Consider the following 22,177-nt stretch of genomic DNA (forward strand, 5'->3'; position numbering starts at 1 on the left):
ATAGTTTTGTTCCTTTTCCCCCACGTTTGCTTCCCCGTTTTGCATCCCCCATTTTGCCTAGCCGTTTTGAGTTTTTTTTTTTCTCGTCATTTGGGCGAAAATACAGCCCAGCGAAAGGATTCGTCCGAACTGCCATCCAGATACCCCTATCCACGGTACTATCCCCCCCCCGCGGCGCATCGCAATACGGATGGAGAACTACGAGTCGCCCTCCGAAGTTTTAAAGAAAAAGGGGAAAATCGAATCAGGAGACAAGGGGAAGGAGAAAAAAGACAAACTGAAATTTATTGACATATTTAACGACAGCAATGACGCAGAGCAGAGTGATACCAAAGTTGGGAGTTTTTTAAAAAAAAAAAAAATAAGTGAAAGCAAAAGGAAGGTGAAGAATAAAAGCGCGTACCATTTGGAAGGTCTACCAAATGTGTACGCCACCGATTTGGTGAGCTCCAGCTTCGCCAGCTCCAGTGTGATAAACTCCAGTGTGGTCAACTCGGGAACTCCTGACGGGGAGAAAAGCATCCCGGGGGTGAACAGCAACCAACGAAGCAGAAGTGTGTTGAACAATTTGAACATTTTTGCCGACGAGGGAGAGCACAGCCATGCCTATCTCGTCAACGAGATTTACCGGCTGAAGGCCGAAGTGGAAGAAGAGAAACAAAAAGGGTGCCGCACAAATGAGGAGACAAAACTGGTGAAGGAGAAAAACGACCTGCTCAGCAAAAGCATCAGCGATATGAAGGTAGAAATGGAAAAGCTCCAAAATATTTACGACGAGGAAGTTGTAAAAATAAAGGAGTCCTACGAGAGGCGCCTCCTAGTTTTTCAGGCAGAGCTGGAAGAAAAGGAAAATTACTTTAAGAAGCAAAAGGAGGCCCACCGACAAGAGTTCGAGGCGCAACTGGAGGAATATAAGCGTATGTACCACGATGAGAAAAGGAAGAGTCAAGAGAGGGAGAGACTCCTCGGGGAGGCGGCCATCGAACGGGAGAGGCTCACCAAGGAGGCTGCCATCGAAAGGGAGAGGCTCACCAAAGAGGCGGTCATCGAAAGGGAGAGACTCCTCGGGGAGGCTACCACCGAAAGGGAGAAACTCACCAAAGAGGCTGCCGCCCAAATGGAAGAACTCCAAAACCGTGTAGACCAAATGACCGAACAGGAAAAAGACCTAACAAGGTGCTTCAAAGAAGAAAAGGAAAAAAATGAACAAAGCAAAACGCAAGCAGAGAAATACCAACAGCAAATTCTCAACTTAAATGAAATTATACAAAAAAAAAATGAAAATATTAAAAATATGGTAAATGATATCCTGTTGGTGAAAAATGTATATGACGAGCTAGCCAAGGAGAAGGAACTAAACGAATTGGGGAAGAAAAAACTGGTAAAAAAAATTGATACGTACGAAAAGGATTTTCATTATTTAAAAAAGAACATGGAGGGATACAGACTTAATAATGATAACCTGAGGAAGTGCAACCAGGAACTGAATGAACGAGTGAGGAAAATGGAGTCTCAGATTGGTAGTCTTCAAAACGAAAATGAATTTTTAAAAAAAGAAAATCTTCTTTTTAACAAAAAGTTTTTGAATGTAAAAAGGGGGAAAAAAATCGCTCAGTTGGACTACTTTTCCGACTCGACGGATGTCAAGGATGAGGTGCCTAGTGCGGACAGCAGTGTGGGGGGAAACAACTCGTTCGGGATTCGCAGAGATACAGTGCAGGTTAAGGAAGTGAACGTAATGGGACAAGCGAACGAGCTAGGCAAGGTGAAAGATGCGAGTGGTGAAAGCAGCGCTGACGGGGATGGTGATGGAGATGCAGACGGAGACGCAGACAAGTGCACGAAGCGGAAGAAAAAAAAAAAGAAAAAAAATGCCTTAAAGAAGAAAAAGAAAAATTTTGAAAAAGTTGTAAATCGGGGCGAGAAAGGGGCAAGAAGCGACAGTAACAGCGACGGAAGCAGCGACGGTAATAGCGACAGCGACTGCGGAGAGGGCGGGGAAGGCGCCTCCTCCACTGGGGAGGATCGCCCCGTAGAGCCAACGTGCGCGCTGAGCGTGCTGGCAACCGGTCGCGGCAAGCGGAAAGGGGGCAGCATCGGTGGCGCCCATAGAGGAGAAAACGCATCAGACGAGGGTGCAGCAGAGTCGAGCGAATCAGACGAATCGAACCAATCAAGCGAATCAAACCAATCAGACGAAGCGGGCGAAACCCACCTCAGCACGCTAAGCCTACCAGGCAGCAAACCCAACTGCGCGGGCTCCTCAAAAAAGGAAGTGCACCTGTCCGATGTGAGGCGCAGTTTAGCCAATTTAGTAAGCAAAAAAAAACTGAAGGAAAGTGCCATCGGAGCAAATTACGAAGAGATTGGAACTGCAGACCGATTCGAGCTGATCTCTAAATTTTTGGAAAACGGTACAAAAGATGAAAAGAAAAAAAAAAAAAAAACAACAAAAAAAAACAAACAAACAAAGTGCGATTATAGTAAGACAAATTTTAGCGCCACCAGTCTGGGCAGCTCCAACATTTTCAATAAAGAGCTAAGCAGCAATAGGTATCTTTTCGACCTGAATCTGTACAGCTTAAAAAAATATAACATCTTCAGCTTCAGCAATGGAGTGTTTCCCCCAGGGGGGGAGCACAACTTGAGCAATCTGGTGCGTAAGAAGAGGAGCTGCCTAACGCGCATGGGCCACTTGGATGACGCGCAAAATTTGATCGACGAGCAGAATCTGGACGGAGTGCACAACCTGGGCGACTTGCACAACCTGGACGACGTGCACAATTTCCACATACGCGCAAAGAACACTTGGCGCAGCCGAACGGAGGGGTTCCCTCCCGCGCTGAGGGATTCCTCCTGCGGCAGAGCCAGTGGGGGGGAAGAGGCAGACTATGTTGAAGCTGCAGCACGCGCGAGGATCCTCCAAGGAGGTGCCAACTGTGCAAACGAGACAAACGATGATATGGAGAAAAACAAAACGATCAATTACTTCTTGGCCAACATAAAAAAGGAAAAGACAAATTCGAACGAAATTGTGGTGAAGAGAAGAGAGACTCGTCTGCAGGAGCTCCTCAGTAGACGTGACTCCTCTAGCGGATCCTGCCAAGTGGGGAAGGAGCAGGTGGTGCGGAAGTTGCTGGGGGGGGAGGAGCCCATCGAGGGGGAAAAAAGCGATCACCATGGTGGTGCCTGTGGTAGTGCTGTGGGGAGTAGCCTGCGCAGTGGTGTAGGCAGCGGAATGGGCAGCTTCGGCTGCAGTGGCGCGGACGAACTTGGGCGATACAGGCACCACCTCCGGGGGGGCCAGAGGGACATGCAGTCCTACCTCCTAAGCAAGTGCAAAGGGAAAAACAACATCTACGGTCTGTTCATCATCAACGAGCGGCTAAAGAGCATTTACAAAAACATAGAGAACAAGAGAAAGTCCATTAGCAACTTCCCAGTCAGTATGCCGAAGATTGAAAGTCAAAAGCAAATTAGTAGTTCCTTTGACATCGTGCACACAGGAAAGTTACTTCCCGAGGGGGAGGAAAACACACCCATGGTGATTCCCTTTGCTTGTAAAAAGAATGCTCACGAAATGGTGCCTACATTTGAGCATATGGGAAAGTCAAACGAATTGCATGTGGATTTACCAAATGGTCTCCTCAAGGGGGAAGTTCCATCGGGCGATGAAACAAACAAAACGAGTTTCACCTCGGAAAGTAGGTTAACAGAAGAGACGCCTAGTGCAGGCAGCGCCTTTGTAGTGTCTGGAGAAGACCCCCTTTCAAGGGAGGGGGAACAAATGGGGAAAAATCTCCTTTTGGAATTTTCAAAAAATATGAACAGGTCAGGCAAAAAAGGGGAACCCAGTTACACACACGAGGAAAATGACGAGGAGGACATCTTTTTTAAAAAAAAAAGTTACCTCGGAAATACCCACTCCATTTCGGTTATGTTTGATAAGAATCAGCCATCAACGGGGGGATACCTCTCCTCAAATGAGTCTCATTCGAGAGGGGTAACAAACGGGGCAGAGGCACACATGCGTGTAGTGGCTGGTGAAAACCCCCGTTCCATGGGATGGCATCCTTTGCACCAGGAGGGGATGGAAAAATACGTTTCGTTCGTAAAAGTGGGCAGGAAGGTGCTTCAGGAGGGGGGGGACAACGTTGGAAGGGGACCTCGGGGTGAAGGTCGTCCACTTGGAGAAGGTTTGGCCCATCACGGCGGATCGGTTCTTCGCGATGGACCACTTCTTCGCAATGGACCACTTCTTCGCAATGGACCACTTCTCCACGGTGGACCACTTCTCCACGATGGACCACTCCATCACGCGAATGAACAAAGAGACAACGAATTTGCGAAGCACCTCAAAGAGATGGACGGCCCACCAAAAGGCATCCCTCGCCAAACCAACAAAAGCAAAGAACAGGAAGCAGTCAACAAGTTTGACTTAAATGATGTGTTTAATTCCAATTTTAACAACTTTTTATTGTCCTATAAGAGTAAAAAAAGGGAGGCCGCCATATCTCCCTCTTCCCCCTCTTCTCCCCCCTCTTCGTCACCTTCCAGAAATCGAATTTTCGAAATTTTAAAAAAAAAAAACTCCCCACATGATCCCTCGCATGATCGAAATTGTGCGGACTCCGCGAGGGAGGACTCCTACTTTGAAAATTATTTAAACGGTTTGAAGCAGCAGAGGGGTAGGGCCCGAGTGGGGGAAGACCCAAGCGATGTGCACATTCGCCGTGTTGATAGACACGACCCGCAGACCGGATCCACGGATGAACACACACAGAGGGGAAGCAACAAATGGGACTGCTTGGCTGAAACGGAAAAGTTCAAAAAAAAAGGTTCTCCACAAAATAGTAATGCTGTGGGAGATCCAAATGTACTTATGCAAAATAATGCCAACTCGGGGACCATTTCCGGGGGTGGAAGTGACTGTCGTGGGGATTCCAACGGAGGCAACATTAATAAGGAGAGCGAGCGGTTTCTATTCAGCAGTAACTCCGTGATGAACGCTGGGTCGAACTCCATCGGGGGGACGACGTATGAACATGTGAGGAGCCACATGGACAATAATGCTCACTTCATCAATTTTGTTAAAAATAAAAGGCAAAGGGATATCCTGCTGGGGGGGGAACATGGCAACTTTGGTCTTCGTTTGACCAACCAAGAGTGTAATACATCAAATGGGAGCGATGAACTGAACTGGAAGAAATCGCCATGAGTTTCACTACCTCCACCCCCGTGGGGGGTCACTTCCAAATGAGTAACGCGGCAAAATGGATGTTTTTTTTTTCGTTTCCATTTTGGCGCGACATTTGCCTGAACGTTCAGGCGAAAAGTGTCCACGTTCGAGCGTTTGGACGTTTGAACGTTTGAACTTTTGAACTTCACCTTTTTCCTCCTCTTTTTTTCCTCCTCTTTTTTATACTTCCATTTGTGTTCGCGCCAGATGGGCAATTTTTGTTCACCCTGCGCACATTCCCCTTATGTCTAATTTGAGTTGCACACATTTGACAAGTTTGCGCATTTTTTAAAAGGGCGTTCCCTGTGCCTTCTCCCTGGGACTATATTTTTTTTTTTTTTTTCAAGACTGCCAATTTTGCAAGAACTTCGCGAATGGGCGGGGTGCCGCATCAGAGGAAAAAGTTGTCCTTCACGATTTGCGAGAAGAGCAGGGGGACCAGCGCTGCAAAGGGGTGAAGCGGTAAAAAAGGGTAAAAATTGACAAAAAATGGACAAAAAATGGGTGAAAAATGCACACACACAAAATGGTCCACAAATGGACCACAAATGGGGTAAAAAGGCCAAGTCATTCAGGAGAACAATAACCCCGCTGCGCTACTCAGCGGCGTGTGGACCACGCCCCTCCGCGCGATACCATATTTGCACTTGTAGAGGGAGGCGGAAAAGGCGAGCGAGTTCAGCTGGTTGAAGAGGAAAGCCACAATAACGGAGGATCGCTCATCTCCGCGCATGCTCACATTATGCGTGACTGCTTTTTGGACGAGCAGCATGGCATTGATAAGGCAGTTCGAGTACACACTCCTGAAGATGTCCTTGGCAGCAAAAAGGTAATTCCCCAGAGTATACTCCTTTGCATTAATATTATGCAAAACGAACGAAAAAAAAAAGGTGTAAATAACGGTGTTTTCGAAGTATTTCAAATAAATTTTGTTCATAATGCTGTTGTAGTTGCTCCTCTTCTTCACACACACGTTGTTATTGTCTATGCAGAATGGAGAATTAATTTTGTCAAAATAGCTCTGCAGCAATAGGAGGCATTCCTGTTTGTAGTAGTCCTCACTGTTCTTTTTCACCGCGTAGTAAAAATCCCACATGGATTTCCCCCCCCCTGTATGTTCCCCTTTTTGTGCAATTAAAAATTGAATGATGGGTATGTACGATTTGTTTTTTTTTTTTTTTTCTTTTTTTTCCCCTTCATCGTCGAACATTTCCGGATGATGAGTAGACTCTGCTTTACTCGTATACGTTTCGAGAAAGTCCCTTTCCTTGGCATAAATGTTTGCCACATTTTTTTCATTTTTGACCATTTTGAGGAGTAAGAAGGAAATAATTTCTCCCCTCTGCTGCAGGTTATAAAACAGGTTTGGATTATTCACAATTTCCTGGATATGTTCATACGGCATGGACAAATTATGATCGGAATGTTTTATGTAGTAAAATAAAATGCTGGAATAAATTTTTTTCTTCGTGTATTCCAAGTTTGCGTCTTCCTGCAATTTTGCAAAAATGTATTTTATGAACTCTGCATGCTCCTCCTTATTTTCCTTTTCAATTTTGCTAAAGGCGCTTTTATTTTTGTAAAATAACTCGAGTAACCCCAACAGGGCATTTTCCTTAAAGGAGTAATTTTCGTCTTGGACACTTTTTACCAATTTGTGAAAAAATCTGTTTTGCAAATATACGGGCAAATTGTTCAACCCCATGGAGCTCACAAATTCAGTTAAGACAATATGGTCCACAACTCCAATGTCGTTGACGTCGTAGTGGTTTTCTTTCCTCTTGGCATAATAATTGGAGAGTGTAAACAGGAAAGTGGTCACATTGATTAAACTTACCCCAAGGAAAATATTTTTAAATTTTACTTTCTTCTCCCGTCGAATAACAGTTTTTATCACTTCGTAATGTTCACTTTTGCTTCTCTTCGGTACGGTCTTTATGTCACTTTTGAAGTGGGAGAAGAGGGCCCAACCAGGCTTCCTCTTTTGTATTGCCCTGTTCATTTTTGTGGCCAACTCCTCTCATTTGACCATCCTCTGTATGCGCTTCAGCTTGGTATTTTTTCCCTGTGCACGGTTTTGTGGGGGCTTCCATCTCGTTGGTCTCCGCTCGCGGGCACTGCGTGAATGATTCTTCCTCCTACCCGTTGGCTGATTTGCCCGTGGCGTGTGGTCGAAGTGTACATATTTGTGTGTTGGCAGTGTTGATATTTTTTGCGCCCCTTTGTGCGCATTTTTTGCGAATACGATTTATTTGAATTTTATGCCCCCCAATTTGGCCTCCACACCGTCGCGAACATCCAGCTACACCACCGCGAGCGTTCCTCCCCACACGCCTGCTCTGCAGGGTGCATGTCGGCCACCAATCCATCAACGGAGCGCTAAAATGGGGACGTGAAAATATTAACCGCATAGTGATTGGGCCACGGCTGACCATGACAAAATTGCGAAGCTTTTCCGAGGTTACACGCGTTGCGCTTAAATGGGGAAACATCGCTCCTTTGAAAAGAACACCAACGCATAGGTGAGTGTAAGCAAAGGCGCACGCAAAAAGCACGCACAGACGAATGTACACAAAGGCGCACGCACAGGCGAATGTACTCATAGGCACACGCGCCGCCTACAAACCCTCTTTTGCAAACGTCCCCCACGTGAGCTCCAAAGCATGAATGCCCTCATCAAGTTTATGTACACCCCCAAAGCCCACTTCAACATTTATAATGAGTACCTGAACGCCTATAGGAAGAAAATCAACCGAATCCCTTTTTACATACGGAGAACGGGTAATTCTGCTTACACAGCTCGGTGCATCCTTTTTCGCTCGTTAAAAAGGAGGGACGTCCACTCTGCATCGGGGATAGCTATCACCCGTTTCGGAGACGTCGTTTGGGGACCCCTCCCCCCGCTTCCTCTTACCTGCGTAACTTATTCATGTGTAGAGATGGAAATGCTGAATGCTGGCCACTCGTCTTTCCCACCTTTTAACAGCCTCCGATAATTTGCCCGTTTTCCTCAAGTACAAAAATAATAAGAACCTCGTCGTGACTGTCATTCGGAAGATAAAAGGAAACAAAGAGGTGAGCGAGTGGGTGAGCGGCTGCGCGAATTTGGGTGGCGAATTGGTTTCCTTTTTCGGTGAAGCAGCCCTGCTCTGTGAACCGTTACACTTACACGGGGCTGAATCTCCCATTTGAAATGCGCCTCACACGTGTTGTTCGCCACGTGGGGAGTGCTTCCCCGCCAGTCTACGTATAACTCTTTCCCATTTGATTTCCCAACTGACGTGTGCATTTCATTCCTTCCCCCCCTTTTCAACTTTAACACCAACTTCTTCCCCGCTGAAAGATTTTAAAAAGGGAGATCGAGTCCATTTGCAACAGCAACGTTATTGAGAAAACGGATTGCTGGCTGATCAAGGGGAACCACAAAAAGAAAATAAAAGACGTAATGCAAAACGGAACTGTGCGCCATTGCAGCGTTGCAGCGGTTCTTCGCAGAGGTGAACAAGCTGCCAACCCAATTTTCCCATTTTCCCCATTTTTTGTCCCTTTTCTTTCCTCAATTTTTACAGTATTTTAAATACATTGGCTACTAACTTGGGACCATTTTGCGGAAGAGGACGCGGGGCGTTATACCGGGCCGGCAATTACCAACCCGCTCGCGCATTTTAAGGCAGTTCAGCTCACGTCCGTTCCACATAATTTAGACGTTTCTTACCGGAGTGGGTACCATCTTACAATTTGCGTGTCCGTTGGAGGGGCAAAAAAGGTAAACACATAAATATGTACACGTGAAAAAATATATGTACTTATGTGCAGCTGTTTTTTTTTTTTTTTACCTGACCTGTTCATAATTTTTTTTTTTTTAAAGCACGCAAAATCTCAGAAAAGGAATTTCTTTCATTTGTCCGGTGAAAGGTATACATATGCACGTATGCTTAAGGAGAAGAAAAAAAAAACATTAAGTGGAAGAAGAACGAAGGAAACAAACACTTGTATTTGCGAACGTGTTCACATGTGTATGTATCAGCCATTCCCGCGCTCGTACGCGCATACGTACATGTGAATATATATATAATACATGCGTCGGATGACGCACGTTTGACCCTTCAGTTTGAAAGTACACCGCTCACACGAGTTGGCTTCAAATGCGGGGCGAGGTTGGAACAGCACTGGAATGAAATACCCCCCCCCACATCACCATAGCTACTACCACCACCGCAACAACACACCCAAGAGAACAGCGCAGCAAACATGAATATAAACAAAATACTCTTCAGCAAAGTTGGGGAGGTGGTAAAAAATGGGAACGGTGGAATGAACATGCAGCAAGGCGCAAGTCAGTTGCTCAGCGGGAAGAAATTAATTTACATTAGTAAACCAACTCATGGAGGTTTCATATACTGGAAGTGCAGAGAACTCATACACACAATAAAAAAGAAAACGAAAAGGTGCGCAAGATATTTGGATATTAATCATGACTTCTCTCGAGCCGCATTAGTAGGTGTGCCCAAAACGAGCTACGACCCCAAGAACAACATTTTTTACATTCAAATGGATAATGAGGAGTGGGCAGGTAACTTTTATAAAAATGGCCCTTCGGGGGTACTTATGTGGGGAGTTATGTTCTTCGCAAAAGTGTGCAAAATGGGAAAAAATGCTTTACATACAATCAGAGCTGCTCCATTTGGACGGTTCGCCGAATGACCAACGCTCTCGATGCGAGAACATCTGCACGTCTGCTTCGTCACATCTGAGGCACACGCTGTGAAAGACCTGCCAGATAAATCGAGAGAGGCATACTATAATGCGCCGAATTGGTGTAGCTCCCCCTTTCCACGTGGGGAGGGGGCCATCCTCATTTTCTCCCCCTCTTCCTCATTTCTATCTGCCCCCCACTCACGCATTTCACCTGCAGGAATTGGCAGCAAAATGATGCTGAACATATCGATGAACATTCTGTTTTACCTGCACATATCCTTCTGGATTTATTTCATATACTACCGAATGCTCGTCAACAACAAGCTTAATGTGTTTAGCAAGTGGAAGACCGACGACTGAGCAGGGGCGCATCGCCGCACGGGGGAGTCAAATCTATGAGAGTGCGCCGAAGGGTATGCATACCTATACGTGTGCGTATCCCGTGTGCGTATTCCATGTGCCTATCCCCTGTGTGATCTTTTGTTTTACCCATCGCTTTGACTAATTTTACGTTTGGTTGGACGTGCCTCCACGGCTGTGTAAATTCTTTGACGATAATTCAACCAAATGGGGAAGGGGGGCGACCGTTTAAGTACCCACGCCTACGTATGGCACATTGCTATACTTTCGTTTGCCAGCCCCACTGCCGTGTTGCATTGTGTGCATATTTCCCTTTTTTTTTTTTTTTTTTATGGTCAAATTTGAACCGCGCGAGATGATCAGCATGACGGTGAGGCTTTAAATTTTTTAAATGAACGCTGCTATAGTGGCCGTGTATGTATATACATGTGCGCGCATGCGGGGAATTCCTTACTATGCTGCCACTTATTGTGGACAATTAGGAACGAGTTCGCCTAACCATAGGAACACTGCTCCAACGAGGTATGCATGGCTGCTCCGTTTTTTCCCCCCATTAATAATGCAATTTTTGTAGAGTTTTTTCTGAACGAGGGGGTACTCCTGAGGGTGCCTACGTGGATTGACAACCTTGTTTGTACGCGGAATAATCAGCCACACATTATGCGCTCATTTTTCGCTTGGCTGGAAAAAAGGGGTCACAGTCCTCATAAGGGGAGGGAAAGTGTTGTTCCCCGCTTGGCAAATGGTAAAATAAAATTTGTTAATATTTTCAAGAGGGGCCAATTAAAAATCAGAGAGTTGATACATTTCACGAAGGGGTAAATAAAAAAAAAAAAAAAAAAAGAGGTGCACATACTGATAGGATAAAGGTAAAGATAAAGGTAAGGGCAAAGGTAAAGGCACACAGATAAGGGCACATGTACTCATACAGATAAGGCACAGGTACGCATGCACGTGCGCACACGCAGGCATGCATGCGGGATGAACATATATATACACATAAACGCATACATATACATAATACAAAAAAGTGGACTGTGGCAGGGGCAGAGGTTTGCACATTAAAACTACAGCTTAAAATTGTGGCGCTGCACATATGCGCGTAGGCATGCATAGGCGTACATACGCATGCATATACGTACGCATTCACACATATGCGAAACGCGTGGGGGGAGATACTAGTAAACGGGCAAATGCACAAGGGGGAGGGGTGCATGCACATCACGTGGGGCACACGGAGACCTGTGCAGACGCATGCAGAGGTGGGCGCGCTGGGGGATTCACCCCCACATACATATATATGTACGCACACGTATATGTATGCACACGTATATGTATACACCCATATATGTATGCACACATATATGTATACACCCATATATGTACACCCGCGCACATGCTCCCACTCAGGCACGCAATAGTGCTGCCCATTTTCCACGCGCGCCTCAAGTCTGAACGGGGAAGGCAGTCCGGAAGGGTTGCAGCGGTTGCGTCGTTTGCGGCGGATGAGGCGATTGCAGCGGCTGCAGCTGTTGCAACGGTTGTGACTGCTCGAACGGGGCGCGCTCGCAGGGGGCAAACGGGAAGGAGAGTGCGCCGATAGCATACAACAGCCAAGTCAGCACTTGCACACACCTTTTGCTAAAATGAAAGCATATATATAAAGCTATACAGAAAATTAAAACTCGTTACTTTGACACGTGGAATTAAAAAAAATTCTTCGCTCTTCATGGGAAGGGTCCCCACGTGTGGTTACATTGGTCACATTGCTTACAAGCGCGTGGGCTTCTCGTCAGGCTGCTCATCGGACTGCTCGTCAGGCTGCTCATCGGACTGCTCGTCAGGCCGCTCATCGGGCTGCCTATACGCATGTGCGCGGGGGGGGCACAGGGCAATAATTAAATTATACAACAAAATGAACTCAAACTTTAAAAGGAAAAAAAAACACATGACTGTTCACGCTTGAAAGGGAACTTCCTCCGAGTAGTGCAATGGCGAGCTGCGCGCGGGTATGGCTGACTGTTGTTGCTTCTTTGCGCGGGTTCGGCTGACTAACTGCTGCTTATTCTCTCACGTGCCGCTTCTCCCCTCGCTCCTCCCCAACTCAGATGCTGCTCTTCTTCCTCTTCCTCTTGCCCTGCCCCTCATCATTCAGAGTCGTGTTCGTCGTGTCAAAGTCCTCCCCCGTCTGAGTGTCCATATTCGCGCACATGTAGTCGGACATGTACTCCGCCTTGGAGACCTTGGTCGCCTTGTTCATTTCGGATAGGTTATAATTTGCGGCATTCTTGCTGCTCTGCTTGAAACGGACGTTGGCGTTCCTCTTCTTAATGCACTCCTTGTGTATTTTTAAAGCTTCATTATACACTCCGAAATCTTCTGCTAGTTGCCACAGCATGGAGAGATTGAAATACGGCAAGTAGCTAATAGACAGTGGGGGGTTTTTATTTTTCATTATGACCTTACACTCCTCATTGTACTTGTAGGCCTTCCTCAACAACTTCAACATCCTCTTCCTTCCCTCCGTCCCTAGGGTCCTACAAAGCCCAGGCTTTTTATTCTCATCATGGTTTGTATTATCGCTAGCTGTTTTGCTCTCCTCCGAATAACTAGCGCTCTTCATTTCCTTCTTTATTTTCACAGTGGTATTTCGCTTAATTGGCATGACACCTCCACCTAATCCTCCTCCTCCTCCTCCTCCCCCTCCCTTTGTCGCCATAATCATGTTACTTTCGCAGCTAGTGATGTCCGATCGCTCCCTCTTCAAGTCCGATTCATCCACCAAGATGTAGTCCGAGATGTCGTCAAAGCTGCTGTGCAATTCGTTGGGAAAATCTCCCACGGAGAAGAAGGGGGACTCCTCAATGGAGGAGATGTCCGTGTTCGTTTCGAATTGCAAATCGGAGTACCTCATCGTGTGCACTGACATGTTTTCCTCGTTTTTCAGGTTCAGCAGCTCCATCGTTTTGGAGAAGGTAAAAAAAAAAAAAAAAAAAAAAAAAAAGGGGCAGTTGGGCTAGCCAAACGGGGGGGACGCAAGCTGAAGGAAAAGTGCACTATACGTTGCAAAGTTAAAGAGTTGGGCAGAACACCTCTCTTTGCACCGTTTTGTTCACTCTCCTTAGTGTTGCTTTGCAGTCTACTTGCCGGGGCCGCTCTTTCCTCCCAAACTTTAAAGCTACGATATGTAAAGCAGTAGGGTGCTACTCCCGCACGGGGCACGCTGCAGGGGGACACCGCTTAGCCAGCTGTGCACCGCCGTATGCGCAGGCACACGAGCAATTATGAACACATGTATGTAAGCGCGTACGTAGGTATTTCCGCACGTATGCTTGCACGTATGTAGGCAGGCACGCTTGCAAAGCATGTAGATACGCCCCCTCGCAAATACGAGGGGACCGAGAGGCGATCAAGGGCTGCGCACGCGCGCCGTTAATTAGGGGGTTCTTTTAATTCGCGCCAAAGTGGGTAAATGGCTCGTTAATTATAAAGGGAGAAAAAATGAAAGGAGAAAAAATAAATACGCGAGTGGTTAAGCGAGTGGTTAAGCGAATGATTAAGCGAATGATTAAGCGAGCGGTTAACCGAATGGTGAATGCACAAGTGAACGATTATGTAGGGGCATATGCATGCGCGGGTGAGCACAGTTAAACGCTGTTGAAAATAAATTAACGGGAAAACAAAAGGAAGAAAATTAAAAAAAATTAATTTATCCTTTTTTTAAAAAAAAAAAAAATTGTACACAAATGGTGGGGGGAAAAGATGCGCTTTCATATGTGTATGCAAGTACCACTGGCACGGGACGTGGTTAATGGTTCATACAGCGGACGGGGCTTTCGCTGCAGCGAAGGGACCATTCATAACGGAGCAGCTAAAAGCTTGTCGCGATGGCCCCGCGTACGTTTACAAAGGGGTTATTACAAGCACGAAAAGAACTAACGCACTCGGGTTGCTAAATAACCGCTCACGCTCAGTTATCCTTTTGCAGCCACAAAAAAATGCATATATATACAACGAGACGCCAGCGCCAGCGCACGCGTGCATTTGCAAACATGCAAGTGCCTATGCACTATACATACATGCGTGTCCATACGAAACAGGCGGGCGCGCCTCCGCGTCGGCGTAAACGCTGAGCGGTGTGACCACCACGAACGATGTGACCACCACGAACGATGTGACCACCACGAACGATGTGAACACAACGAATGATGTGAACACAACGAATGATGTAAACGCCACGAACGCTATGCGCGCTGGGGGTAGGTAAAAATTATCGCTTAAAAATAATCCACAAAAAGAAAAAGCTGCACAAAAGCATATATATACGTTTAAGCGTTGTATTGGCAGGGGCACACGAGTGAATATACACGTCACGCCTTGAAAGAACAGCGCCCCCCGCGATGGTGCGCCTGGGCAAGCATACAAACGCGGGTGCGTACACGTACACGCGTATATTCACACGTACGATTGAGCGTATCTCCACACGTGCGTGCCGCCACGCGCGAACGGCGCTGCGCCAATTTAAACAAATACAGAAAAAGTGGTGAACGTGGGGCGAAGAGCAACAAATAAATGAGTTATGCAAAATGAATGTTAAAAAAAAAAATGAAGGGTGAGACGTCCAACGTACGACGCACCAAGTGAACACTCGCACGCAAAAACAACAGAGGTTCTCCACTTGCGCTGAAGCGTCGCGCACGGAAGGAGTCAAAAATTTCGAAAAAATTATTCTACGATTTTAAGAGGCAAAAATGGGGGGACACGCATACGCGTATTATACGTGTATACATATGTATGCTTATTCGCAGGTACACCTGTATGCAATTTTTTTTTTTTTTTCAGAGGGTCAAGTGGTGGACGTTAAACACGGGCAAACGTTCCACACAAGGCGAGCATTCGAAGTGACCACACCGCGCGTGTATACCTGTGCACTTATGCAAAAGCATGCACGAGCTGATGCGCCTTACTTCGTTGAAAAGAGGAAGGTGGGCAGAAGAGCATGCGACAGTGAGGACACTCCTTTGCGCACGCAGAAGGTGAGACGTAGGACAATTAACAAAAGCGCTATCACAAAATGTATTAAAAGGAACTATACATCAAATAAAAAAAAAAAAAAAAATGCATCATAAAAAAAAAGCATGTAGACACACTACTACAGTGCATTTGAATTAAATAAGATTAAAACTGCACACGGGCAGAACTACACGCGTATGCACGTATACATAGAAGGACATATAGAAGCACACATAGAAGCACACATAAAAGCACACAGACCAACACACTTGTGTGTCTATTTTTTTTTCTCCTTCACAATGGGAGCTGGAGAGGCATTTAAAAAAAAAAAAAAAAAATCTGTGCAACACAGGGTTTACATATATATGGTCAGACAACAGTCATATATATTTTTTTAATTCTTTGCATGAATGAACTTATGCGTACCTACACGTGCACATGCGCTACGCACGTATACATGTGTACACTGGGAAAACGCGCTGGCGAACGGGAAGCATATGCAATCGTTTTTGCATGGACTGCTGCGCGCGCGCTGCAACAACATTCAGAGAGAAAAAATACAAAATGTGGAAGGTGCAATATGGAAAGTGCAATATGAAATGTGCAATATAAAATAGGCAATATAAAGTAGGCAAATAAAATAAGCAATGAAAAACAAAACAAAACAACCACAACTGCAATGACAAGCGGCACACGTTTCACTTCACACAAAGTGCCCGCCTCTTTCGCTTGTTACTCCTCGCTAGTTATTCCCTCTTAGCATGCGTCAACGCACGTAGGCGGAATACTTTCCCAAGATCACGTCGTGTGAATGTGTATCTACACGCACAAGCTTGTAGACTTGTGTGCACCGATGCGATTCACGAAGACGGGTAGGTCTCCTTTAGCGTCGTTTGGCTCGTCGCTCTTGTTAATTCGTTCGCTTTGTCGAGGCACCGCGGCAAGATGTCACATAAGGTATAAGGTAAGCTAATACACGCTCGCGTGAACGTATATCCTCACGGGTATGCGTACAACCGCGCAGGCAACTGTACAGGCACGCGCCGCACGTTGCGCAGTTCGGCACAACTGGCAGGCGTGTTCGCTGGGAGCAGCAGTCCACTTGCAATCCCTGCTGAGGTCGCACGAGCAGGTGCACACGCGGAGGCAGCCGCTTTATCTGTATCTATCTATATGTATATGTACGTATGTATGTGTTTGTACGTACGTACCTATATGCATGTACATATATCCGCATACACAGCATGGCCTCGCCCAAGGCGCGCAACTACATCGCACGAACACAAGCACAACTGGTTGAAGGCGTAAGCAGCTCGATATGTGCGTCCTTCAGCGTAGGCACGCACGCACGTATGTTATACCTTCCGTTTTTGCCTTTTCTCTTTTGCGCTCTGTTGCTTGTTTTTTGTTTTTTTTTTTCTCTGCTTTTTCCCCTTACTTGTTTGTATGTAAGCATATGTACATTTTGTTAATAAAACAGCACTGGTGGAATAAATGAAGTATGCATTAAAAGAATGACATGTAATGGTTTGGAATTTACTTTTTTTCCAACTTGGAAAGTTTGCTTTCGCGTTAGCTTCGCTTCGCGTTCGCGTCACGTTCACGATCGCGTCGACTTAGCTCATGCGATTTCGTTTGCTTTATTTTTCCGCGAAGGGCGGGGGAAATGCAGCAAAAAATTCATGTGCTCGATGGGGCTAAGGGGAGGGGGCTATTCTTGCAAGTGAGCAGATGACATGCAAGCTAGCAAAAAGGGCGAGCGGCTAAACGCGCCAATATGCAAATTCGTACATACGCGCAAGGAACGCCCCGTGTATAAAGCTACGCCATGTAAACATTACATACGCAGCTACATACGCGCAGGAGAAACGCGTTCATGCTGGCCCCGCACGAGCGCCCCGCTTTATGCGCAGTTGAAATACATGTATAATTTAATTATAGACAAGTGGATGCATACGCGTCAACGCATGTATTAAAATGTATACAAAGTACGGGGCGAAAAATTAACAAAGGCAGGAACATTTGAACAATGCGCAATTTAAAAAAAATTGCCTAAATTGGTAAATTATAAAAAACGTAAAGAATTAAATGAATGGCTAACTAGATATTTTCGCATTTTAAAACTGGGAATTAGCAAAACGTTTGTAAGAAAAAGCTTTGCATTTTTCCGTACAGTATATATACAATGGTCAGAAAGAAATTTTTTGAAAATAAAAAAAAAAGAATGGCAAACAAACGGATGTACTGTATGGAAATGTGGATACAGCTAAATAAGTGGAAATAAAAAAAATATGACATAAATGGATATTAAGCAAAAAGGGTTACATTTACATGATATGTTTTCTCATTATACGTTATTATATGCTCATTATATGCTAAATTACATGTATACATGGAAGTCTCATCTTTTAAATTCTGTACTTTATAAATATTGCCCGTATGTTTAAGCATAAACAAAACAAAAGGCAGAGAAAACAGCAATATATAAGGGCTAAGCAAAATTGTCAAAAAAAAAAAAAAAAAATATCTACTGTGATAAGCACCACTACTTACCCCCCTTTGACAATTTTTCGTGTTCATGTATAATTTTTATTTTACATTTAAAAATTTTTATTTTTCGCAAAAGTGAGTAAAATAAATACAGAAATGGTAAACATACATTTGGGTAAAAATCGCACTTTTCCGTAAATTTATACGAACAGGTGAATTTGAAAAAAAATGATTATTCTATAAATTTATATCTTTGGCACAAACAGATACAAAGTGATTACTTTTTGTTTTCCCTCTTTTTTTTTTTTTTTCCCCAAGAGGGCAGGGTATATATACATACATATATATATACATATATGTATATATGTCCAAGTGCAAAATGGATACTTAAAATACTGCGCTTGAAGGGGATGTATAAAATGGCACAAAGTATATAGAAACAAGCGAATGGGGAATATAAACTGTATTGTATGTACATATAAGTACGTCAATATTTACGAAAAATTATAAATACGAATGGTTATATTTTTATGTATTTATTTGAAGCTGTCTCATCACATGCACATAATATATATTTTATATGGGGGGGTATAATCATCGAACGCTAGACGCGCGGAAAAATTTTCCCCTCGAATTTATTATATTAACTAGCGAAAGAGAAAAAAAAAAAAAAAAAAAAAAAAAAAGAGCAATATTTTTTAACAGCGAGAGGTAGCTGTAAAAATATTATGAACAAATGAGAAAAAAAAAAAAATTATGAACAGTTCATAATTTTTTAATGCTGTTTTGTTAAGCATTTTATGTTCTAATAAATTTTAAAAAGGCTGTTATAAAAAGGGGTAAGACATGTATTTATGTATCTCATTTGTACTCTTACGTTGGTTCGCTTTACATATAATATAATTTAACATAATATAATATAACATAATATAAAACAATACAGCATAATATAGCATGATATAACATATTATATTGTATTATATCATATCATATATGCTTATATGCTCATATGCGGTGGCCATTTTTTCGTAATTTTCGACAAGACGGAAAACAGCGAGGAATAAATCTCCCTGCCCAGGGGGTTAAAATGCAGGCGCATCAATATGCGTAAAAACCATATGGCACGTGGACAAATATGAATGTATAAGTGGGGAGTCCACGCGGGCGGCCACCCTAATGGTTGCGCGTAATTTCTCCTTTTTTACATACAGTACGCTCATATATCTATGTATGTACGCGTACATATGCATCGAGGGAGCACTTACGCTATGCTGATCGCCCGCGCGCCCCGTTTGTTACTTATATGCATATATTTTCACTTGCCGCTCTTTTCCCTTTTTCCCCAATTATGTTTTCCCATATGTCGCAGACATGCGGGGGAAAAAGGGCAGAACAAATGGGCGAAAAAAATGGCAGAAATAAATTAAAATTAATTGCGAAAAGGTTATATGCAAATTTCCAAAAAATGTGAGCAATGTTCCAACCAATTGGGGGAAATCGTCCAACCAATTGGGCAAAATCGTCCAGCCAATTGGAGGAAACCGTCCAACCAATTGGGAGCGATTTTCCAATCAATTCCGCCACACGGCAGCACAATAATGGATCGGAAGGGGCTGTCTTACCAACTTGATAAGGAAAAAACAGCTTCAGCTCGCCGCATATGCATATGTAAAATGCTATGCATATATATACTGTAAAGCTGGAGCTGCAACACGGCACTATGAAATAAAATAAAAAAAACTACAGCACATGAGAGCAATAAACATAGCAACTATGGTGACTCTCGCTGGTAGGGAATTATAAATATGAGAAAGATTTAATTCCATGGAGAGGAATTTTCTCCGCTTTGGTTTGCTTGGTGTACACGGGATTAACGTGAAAGGGTTAAACGGACAATTAGGTTTGGGTGAGGATCACCATCATTAAAAAGAGGTAAATAAGCATGAATAGGACGGTTAAGATTCATACATGTATGTAAATGTTCACCCGTTCGGCGAAGTTAAACGGGAAGGCAGTTCGCTTGTATAGACGTTTCGTCTATCTTACAGCTTGCAATCGTTAAAATTCAGTTTGTAATTTTCAGCAGTATATTTTAAATTGCTTTTTTTCTTTCCTTTTTTTCTGAGTTTTTTTTTTTTCTGTTCTCCACTTTTCCGAAAAAAAAAATTGGAAGGATTTACTTTTCCAAAATTCTTTCTCTCTCTTTCTCTCTTTTTTTTTTTTTTCCTTTTTCTTTTAAATTATGTTATAATAAAAAGACGCGTTTTTTTTTTTTTAGGAACGCAATAAATTATATCTTTTGGGTAAGTACTTAACATTGGAGCAAATTTCTTTTTTTTTTTTTTTTTTTTTCCCCGTTTTCCTTTTTCCCACGTGATAGATGGAACATCGCACCAGTGCGTACTTTACTACGGGATCATTTTTCCAATGGATGATTTTTTTTTTTTTTTCCCATTTTGAACCAGTTTCAAGTGTGACGAATGAAGTTGAAGGAATTTCAATGTACGCACAGATAATTCCTTTCAAAGAGCGTTCCTTTGTGGGGTGCTCATTGTTTTAATTTTCCGTTTATCTTTGCGACATCTGGTTCGTCATTTTGTTTTTTCTTTTTACCACTCCTACACGTTTTCCCGCTATTACCACATACCCGTTAAGTCAAATTGTCCGGAAGTGAACACACAAGTTAAAGTTGTTACAGTGGAGTGAACAATTCCACGAACGATTGCAAATAAATGTACAAAGACTCCTCGCTTAGCTTCGATGTACATCTATTTGTTTACACAATTTTGACTTCGTCACACTGCCATTTTAAATTTTACCAATTTAATGATCGCGCGAGCCGCACTCTCCGTTGTGTAACGTTTTTGTCTAAATTTTTACTTATAAATTTAATGATTCCAATTTTGGTTAATTCCCAATATTTGAATGATTCCCCAAATTTTTTTAATTCTATAAAGCACCAATGTGTGACTTCTCATCAGTTCTGTACGCAGACACAGGTTCGAATTTTTAATAAATTTTAGTTCATCTTACGAGGTTTTGCGAAATTTTCGATTTTACTCCCAAATTTGTTTGTACCCTTTTTTTTTTTTTTTTTGGAATTTCCATGCGTAATAGTTAGACAGTCGAAAATAGAAATTTCATTTACGAATTTACACCCCCCATACTTTCAATAAATATGTAAAACGGGCAGAGGGGTAGACACACTAACTTCGCGTTGTACATATAAAATGGAGTCCCCTTTAACGCTGTCTTAGACCTGCACACAGGGGTTATAATGTGCGGAAAAAATGGCGAACAGGTTGTGTGCGATGCGAAAATGCACGCCTGTCCAGTTTTGCCTACACAGCCGGCTATACTAACATGGAATGGCCACAATATAGGAAAAATAAAAACCAATTTGGAAAAAAATTTACAAAATTGTGAATCTTTGGGGCAGTTTTCCCTGCGAATTGAAACTTACATGCCTACAAAGGGGCGAACCAATGAACGTAGACAATTTTACCGTTTTATTTAAAAAATGAAAATTTCCTTAATCGCCATTTTTTTAAAGGTTACAAATGCTGTCTAAATGGTTTAATAAATTGGCAAACAAAAGTTGCTTCCTCCCCATCAGTGCTAGTTTTACAATTAGCACGTTTCGAATTCTGAACATTTTCGTTCATCGATCAGGGCACAACTGCTATTCGGTGTAATGTAAATTTTTTTGGTCACACGCTCTTCCTTTAGTTGTGCGCATATGGCTAGCTATCGAAATTGCCACGGGGTGAGGCGTGCATTTTAGAAGAGAGGTGATGAAACCAGGTAACGAGTTGGTAATTCTTCCCCTTCTCTCCTTCGAAAAATCGCGACCATTGTATGAAACAAAAATGGGATAGAAAAGGCTCCTATATACACAAACAAAAATCCTTGTGTGCATGTACAACCATCATGATCACCCCACATATGCGGCATGTGCCCGTTAAAAGTTCCCTTCTTTAAAAGACACACTTACAGATGGGCATAGAAAAATAGGGAAACGTCTTTTCCCTTAACGGATAATTTTGCTGAATCGAAATGGGGAAGCTTTTCCTGCAGTCCCCGATGAGCTCTTTTGGTTAGCCCCCACATTGGGGTGGGAAAAATGGCTAGTTTTTTTTTTTTTTTTTTCCTGTTCATACTTTTTTTTCTCTCCGTTCAGAAGATTAACCAAAAGGGTGAAAAGCTTACCCATTAATTTAACTCTCCCACATTGCTCCTTCCAATGTTGCTCCTTTCAACGTTGCCCCTTTCCATTTCGCGCTTTTCCCCACGTTGTGCGCGATCCTTTGGGGGTGACTCTTCCGAGACCTTCGCCCGCAGTTCACCGGGCACTTCGAAGTACACAGCACATTGTTT

At 43.6% G+C, this 22,177-nt stretch overlaps 5 protein-coding genes across 5 annotated transcripts, besides 4 other annotated features; 3 read left to right on the forward strand and 2 right to left on the reverse strand.

The window, feature by feature from the left end:
- Positions 1 to 190: 190 nt before the first annotated feature.
- On the forward strand, positions 191 to 5,375 carry PVX_082905 (hypothetical protein, conserved; the record flags this gene model as incomplete). Its single annotated transcript, XM_001614130.1, has 1 exon — positions 191 to 5,375. The coding sequence occupies one exon, from the start codon at positions 191 to 193 to the stop codon at positions 5,216 to 5,218; it is 5,028 nt and encodes a 1,675-aa protein (XP_001614180.1). The 3' UTR covers positions 5,219 to 5,375.
- A 435-nt stretch (positions 5,376 to 5,810) lies between these two features.
- Positions 5,811 to 7,421, reverse strand: PVX_082900 (hypothetical protein, conserved; the record flags this gene model as incomplete). Its single annotated transcript, XM_001614129.1, has 1 exon — positions 5,811 to 7,421. Exon 1 carries the CDS (start codon positions 7,239 to 7,241, stop codon positions 5,811 to 5,813), a length of 1,431 nt encoding a protein of 476 aa, XP_001614179.1. The 5' UTR covers positions 7,242 to 7,421.
- Positions 6,739 to 6,765: a microsatellite.
- A 302-nt stretch (positions 7,422 to 7,723) lies between the features above and the next one.
- Positions 7,724 to 8,832, forward strand: PVX_082895 (60S ribosomal protein, mitochondrial precursor, putative; the record flags this gene model as incomplete). Its single annotated transcript, XM_001614128.1, has 4 exons — positions 7,724 to 8,020; positions 8,226 to 8,314; positions 8,583 to 8,681; positions 8,809 to 8,832. Exons 1-4 carry the CDS (start codon positions 7,903 to 7,905, stop codon positions 8,830 to 8,832), a joined length of 330 nt encoding a protein of 109 aa, XP_001614178.1. The 5' UTR covers positions 7,724 to 7,902.
- A 658-nt stretch (positions 8,833 to 9,490) lies between these two features.
- On the forward strand, positions 9,491 to 10,297 carry PVX_082890 (hypothetical protein, conserved; the record flags this gene model as incomplete). The annotated part of the gene is made up of 2 exons (XM_001614127.1): positions 9,491 to 9,812; positions 10,155 to 10,297. The coding sequence occupies 2 exons, from the start codon at positions 9,491 to 9,493 to the stop codon at positions 10,295 to 10,297; spliced, it is 465 nt and encodes a 154-aa protein (XP_001614177.1).
- Positions 10,298 to 12,196: 1,899 nt separating this feature from the next.
- On the reverse strand, positions 12,197 to 13,269 carry PVX_082885 (hypothetical protein, conserved). The gene has a single exon (XM_001614126.1). It carries the CDS (start codon positions 13,257 to 13,259, stop codon positions 12,402 to 12,404), a length of 858 nt encoding a protein of 285 aa, XP_001614176.1. The 5' UTR covers positions 13,260 to 13,269; the 3' UTR covers positions 12,197 to 12,401.
- A 643-nt stretch (positions 13,270 to 13,912) lies between these two features.
- Positions 13,913 to 13,942: a microsatellite.
- A 54-nt stretch (positions 13,943 to 13,996) lies between these two features.
- Positions 13,997 to 14,019: a microsatellite.
- Positions 14,020 to 19,452: 5,433 nt separating this feature from the next.
- Positions 19,453 to 19,477: a microsatellite.
- Between the last annotated feature and the right edge of the window lie 2,700 nt (positions 19,478 to 22,177).

This window comes from Plasmodium vivax, chromosome 12, assembly GCF_000002415.2.
Source record: "Plasmodium vivax chromosome 12, whole genome shotgun sequence".
NCBI classification, from domain to species: Eukaryota; Apicomplexa; class Aconoidasida; order Haemosporida; family Plasmodiidae; genus Plasmodium; species Plasmodium vivax.

Bases quoted from the DNA above. Each gene is read 5' to 3' on its own strand.
- PVX_082885 (XM_001614126.1), bottom strand. From the start codon at position 13,259: ATGGAGCTGCTGAACCTGAAAAACGAGGAAAACATGTCAGTGCACACG.